The sequence below is a fragment of the Acanthisitta chloris genome, unplaced genomic scaffold (genome assembly GCF_000695815.1).
Source record: "Acanthisitta chloris isolate BGI_N310 unplaced genomic scaffold, ASM69581v1 scaffold1620, whole genome shotgun sequence".
In the NCBI taxonomy this organism is placed as follows: domain Eukaryota; kingdom Metazoa; phylum Chordata; class Aves; order Passeriformes; family Acanthisittidae; genus Acanthisitta; species Acanthisitta chloris.
Genome location: NW_008650851.1, coordinates 22850 through 28849, shown reverse-complemented (window position 1 = coordinate 28849; position 6000 = coordinate 22850). Strand labels below are relative to the sequence as shown.

General features: G+C 40.2%; 1 protein-coding gene across 1 annotated transcript in view; it reads right to left on the bottom strand.

Moving 5' to 3' along the window:
* NOX4 (NADPH oxidase 4) overlaps positions 1–6000 on the bottom strand; it is a gene marked incomplete at its 5' end in the record, with an annotated part of 35353 nt that overhangs the window by 9380 nt on the left and 19973 nt on the right. Inside the window, one exon of the mRNA XM_009070302.1 lies at positions 1916–2035. Coding sequence (XP_009068550.1) covers positions 1916–2035 — 120 coding nt within the window. The remainder of the gene's footprint in view (positions 1–1915; positions 2036–6000) is intronic.

Genomic DNA, 6000 nt, shown 5'->3' with positions numbered 1-6000 from the left:
AGGATGTATTATGCAATAAAGGTGCAATCCCCCATTACAACCAAATCCAAACATACAACACTTCGTGCATGTTTCTGTGTTACCACTGCCCATAATAACAGACATTATTCACAGACCCTTCTGTATGAAAGCCACTGGCTTTCCCTAAATTACACCGTATTTTCTTAAAACAGGGCGTAGGGTTTAACAGTTAAGTGGAGGGAAGGCCAGGAGCATGAATCAAATTATGCATGTACAACAGGAACACAATGGAGCAGGAAACAAAAGACTACATCACAGGCTTCTGATCTCCCCAAGACCTGCATGTCCTTGACACAACAGGACTGGCCTCGCTGCTCTGCAGTGCTGGCATTGTAAGGCAGTTTGCATGGGCATACTTGCCAATTCCTGCTTTCAAGCCAGGGTAAAGACACAGGCAAATCATCAACTAAAACAGTGTCTTGTTGATGTTTAAATACTAAGGAGGGAAGCAGACTAAGACTAAGACATTTTTCCAGAATGATTCCGCTGTATATTGTCTGGTGCACAAGGGGAAGAGTGGCTACAAAGGCAGGTTATGGGACTGGCTGCTTGGAAGCCAATTTATGGCTCTATGTAGGCAAATGGACATTGCAAAAGCCTTTGGACACTACCATTCTCTGGCAATGTCTGTGCAAGTTCCTATAGCCGCTGATAATACACTGGCAGAGGCAAACATCTCATAACCTGCTGTTGGCCCATCATTGTGATCTGTGACATTTTTGCTAAACACTGTAAAGGATAATCCATCACAAGGAAAAGAGTTATTTTATCCACCTGAGCCCCACGCTTTCAGCAGAACTGTACCCTGCTTTTGAGAGGATGATCCATACACTCTGAGAAAAGAAAATGAGGGAGCCCAAGATGGTCTTTGAGGGCTGCAGCACTACGAGACAGGTGAGGCTAATGACTTTCAGTAGCACTCAGCACTGTCAGGTCCAGCGCAGATTAAGGACAGAAGAACGTGCACAGCATCTAAATTCCAGCCTTCAACTTCACTTTGGAGTTAAAGCTGGCCATTGGCATGTCCATCTTGGAACAAATGCTTTAGTTGTGCATTGTAAAACTCTCCCAAAGCCAGTTAGCTTCTCAGCACCTCAGGGAAGGTTTGCTGCTTTGGTTGGCTGTTTATACTGCACCTATGAAACTGGGGTGCTTAACCTGTGACTGGAGCTCTTAGCTAATACTCTAGCCAAAAAAATAAAATCAATAGCAATCATAAAAACATGCCTATTTTACACAGCATAAGATTTGGTGGGAACCATGTTGCAAATGCGAGAGAAAAACAAGATATAAAAGGTTTGAGCTCCATAGAATGTCAAAAGCTTTAAATTAAAATAAAATTTTAAAAGGAGAAAGAGAAACAAGAAGAAAAAAAAAAGAAAAAGGCATACCTAAAATTTAAACTTTTCAAATGGAGTTAAACATCTGAAAGTTATCAGATTTCAGGTTGATCTTTCTTTTAAAACCTTAAGCTTACACATTTACAGAAGTCAAACCAGGAGAGGAGGCCCTGCGTTTCCAGCAGAAAGACTGTCACAGCTGCCTGACTCTCAAAAACATCCCACAGCCTCATCTAAGCTGGGACTAGGGAAACAGGTCTAGATGAAGGGCTGTGACTACATTAATCACAGGCTAGGGCAGTGGCAGGATATAAAGGCTAGTGGCACTGTCCCAGTCCAGGGGCATTACTGGCACAGCTCTGCCATAACTCTTTGGGTTACACATCCATATGAGAGGATTTATGTCCTTCAAGGACACCCCAGTTCCCTACAGCTCTTCAAGGAATCATTTGTTTATGTCAACAAAAGTTTTTAAGACTCTCAAAGTACTTCTGACACACATTACTACTGTAAATTGGGGGGAAATTGGCTTTAAAAGGATTAAGCTCACTTACAGCAGTGTGTTGAGTATGGATGCAAATGGTGTAACTCCAATACCTCCAGCCACGCAGAGGCTGACCTCATAGTTCAGGGATTCCTCAAAGGGACTTCCAAAAGGTCCATCCACATACAGTCTGCAGAAAGAGCAGAAACAACACTTTTAGAGAAAGCTGCCAAAATCAGAGAGAGGAAAAGCAAAACAAGCTGGAGTTAAAACCCTACAATGAATTTGTTTCAAATTTTTATTAGTCTTGGGATGCTCAATGTGAAAATCTTTTTCCTGGAAAGCTGTATGTGGACAGAAATGAATGTGCAGGTGGTATGAAAAAATATTATATAAAATCTTTTGGCATGTTCCATGATTAGACAAGCTGTTTTTCAAACAAGTGGAGGTGACTAAATTATAGCTGTCCTTTGTGTCTGGTATTAGAGGGCAAAGAAAGTGCTGCACTAGAAACAATAACAACTTGGTGAATCATACTCAGGAAGGAAAAGAATTTGGCTAGGCCTTCCTAGGAAGTTCATCTTCTACAGGTTTTCTGAAGAGGGAGAAAAATCATAGAGCTGTTCCCCTTTGACTCATGCCTCTCATTATTATAACCATTTTGTCCACTTGTTTCTAAAGGCTGCTTAGGAGACTGTGTCTCATTTCCAATCCATTTTTAATACTTTAGATACTGCTGGAAAGTCTGTTGACTATAATTTTAAAATGGGCTTTGGGTATTTTCTGAAGTTTGACCTCCAAATCTTTCCTACAACGCTGAAAATCTGAGCAAAGTCATCCACAGACAGCTTGAAATTTATGGGCTGTAAGATTTCTTATAAGATTCACATGCTCCCTGCTCTACCTATGGAACACAAGCTGCATATCTTACTTGAGTAATAGATTAACCTTTAGAAACTTCTATAAAGAGAACTTGAAGAGGACATTTACTTGAAGAGGCCCATTCTGTGTAAAAACTAAAGAGAACTTGAAGAGGACATTTACTCGAGGCCCATTCTGTGTAAAAATGACTCATTGGATCACCATGTTTTAGGCAACTGGTGAATAGAGTGAAGTGTAGTGGGACGAGTACTACATTCACCAGCTCCAAGACCAGTATTTGCCCACAGCTAAACTGACTGAGGTCACACTTTGGTCTGAGTCTACACAAAAGCTCCAGCATATACTAGTTTCATACGCTCATGTACTGATACTATTGCACAACTAATCTGTGCATATTCTACATCTAATAGAAGGGCATAAGCTTCTCCTTTATAATATCAGACAGAGAATTAAAGGTAGAAGAGACATCTTTTCCAAGACAAAGTCTTCCAAATCTCATTTGATTATTTTCTTTTGAGGGCTGGATTTTAGCCATAACTTAAGTCCTCAGTCTGATCTAATTTCTTTTAGCTTTGCGGTCTGACCCTTGGCATCATCTTACCCATCAAGACAACAACTTGTCCTGGTGTCTTTGGCCAATATGATCCCTTTTAGGATTTTTTTTCTAGACCTCTGCTACTGCTGATATCTTGATGTCTCATATGTTAGCCGCCTTCTTCTGGAGTGTCTTATCTGAGACAGATAAGTTCCTACTTTCTGATGGATCTGGAGACAAACAGGCCAATACTTAACTATGCATTGTCAGTCTTACAAACTCCTTTCTTTGTGTTCTATGTGGAGAGAAAGGGTGAAGACACTGGACCAGCCACAGCCATTATCACAAAGCATTAGAAATTTTGGCAGTAAATGTTTTTAAGTAAACAAATTTTATAACTAAGCAATCTGCAACCTAAACATTCTTATTTTTATTTCTGTCTTTATATTCTGAAGTTTCTACAGTATTCTACAATGTTCACTTGGAAAATTTCAAAGCTTTTCAATGTCAGATATGTTAGTTCCAGCATGATGAGAATATAAGAAAAACAAATTCACTCCTTACTTAGGACAGATAAATTCTTTTGCACAATGGGGCCAAGAAAAACTTAAATGGCCATGTGCATACAATATAAACAGAATTTTAAGTATCCACTTGTTAAATGTTTCCTGTTACGTAACACTTTATACCACATTTGCTTAGAAAGGGTTTACTTTCCACTAATGAAATTATACTACTGCTGGTGCAGAGTGCAGCAGCTGCTTTAAGAGAGACACTGCACTGTCATTTGACTGAGGAGGTAAAGGAGCATTTAAATAAGCAACAGGGGAAATGTTGAGAAGTAGGTCATTACACTGAAATAAATCTGGTTCAAGAGACATTCTGAAAGGAGACCACAAATGTTATAGGTCTCAGATGTATATGTAACAGATGTAACAGAGATCTACTTTTCCGATATCAGAGCATGTCAATAAGATAAAAACACAAACCAACTGGAAAACAAGGACCAAGCACACTGTCATTCCTAGCATACCTCTTATACATGTTACCCTAATCAGATCCTGCCTAGCTGGTGCAATCTAGAGATACCTAAAGGTATGAAGGGCTAGCACAGGCCTGAGGGAAATTCTTTGCATTTTGGACAAGTAGCACTAACTTTCATTTAGACAAACAAATTTAAATCCAACATTTTGAGGAAAAAACACAAGCAAACAAAACAAAAACGAACTAGCAAAGCACACTTTTCTAGAAATTACCACAGTGGATGGGATCATAGGCATGTATACTGTAGGGGTGCCACTTAGCATAACTATGCTACTTGAGGACTCCCTGAAGGAGGAATTAAGCAATTCTTGGAAAGTCTGAGCATCACTGAATACCACCGACATGATCAGCAGCTGAAACATGCAAAACTAGATCTGGTCACCAGAAAACAGTCAAGCACAGTGCATGCCAGATATTCGAGAAACAACCTGCAATTAACTATGTATTTTGGTCACTTGCTCCAGTTTGTGGTCCATTAGACCCATCTGGCCTGCAAAATATTGCTATTTGCCCACTGTGTCTTCCTCCGAGGGAGTCAGGAGCAGTTGCTTGGACAGCAAATGCAGTCAGAAAAGCCAAGAGCCTCCTGCTGTCTCTGCATGTGGTCCAGCACGGAACAGCCACAAGTCACTGCTTCCAAGTGTGAGAAAGAGGAATGGGGAAAAAGCTGGAGAAATATTGCCACTGCGTTAGCCCACTCCACAAGACTGCCTGAAACGACTGATTCCAAGGATAACATGATCTCCCTGGAAGATTTTGTTGGATGTCATAAACATGCACTATTTAATCCCATTTTACTATGGGGCTAATTTAAAACTAAGATAAATGTGGCCTTGATGCCTTAATGGAAGTGATCATTTAGGAACTAATCCTTCTCTCATTCAAGTCAGTGGAAGGAAGAAGGCCCCTGATGCCATACCAAACAGTACAGGGTGGAACAGAGCAGCGATTCAGTCATGGACTTCTGCAGAGATTATGCAATTTTTGTTTCCTGTCAACATGTTCCTCCTTTCATTTGGTAGGACTGAAAAGTTTTTGCATAAAAGCAGTTCATTATTGCAAATGAAATCTCACAGCACTCAATAAAAAGACAGACAAGCCAAAGGGGGGGTAAGATGACTTTTAGTTTCTTGAGTTGTGCCCCAGATATATCACACTACCATGCTATGATTGTCTATCCCCCCAGCTTTAATTTAATTAATATGAAGAAAGGCAATGGAATTTTACTAAGAGTGTAGAAATTACCCCTTCAGGCAAACTTACTCAAATAACAAGTTGTTCTTATCCCATGTATTCATTCCCAGTCTTAGGAGTGCTCTCACTTATTCTGGCACAATTTCTTAGCTCAGAAACAGAAAAAAAACCCTCTTAAAAACAGAATACATCACAAAAGATAGCAGAGCACATTATTAAAAAGCATCTTACAGATAGATGGTCAACATATTTTCTATTTAAAGCACACTTCCACTCTACGGTACTGTGGTACCAAAATAGACCAGCAAGCACTAAAACAGCTTGTTCCAGTGCTGGGGGCAATGCAACTGCACTAAACATGGTGCTGTCCCTAAACCAAGGGACACTGTCTCAGGGACACAGGCAGCTGTACTGCTTTTCAGACCCAAATTATTATCTTCTATCAGGAATTGCATACTGATGTGTGATGACCTGCTCACGTCTCTTGAACTTGGACCTCA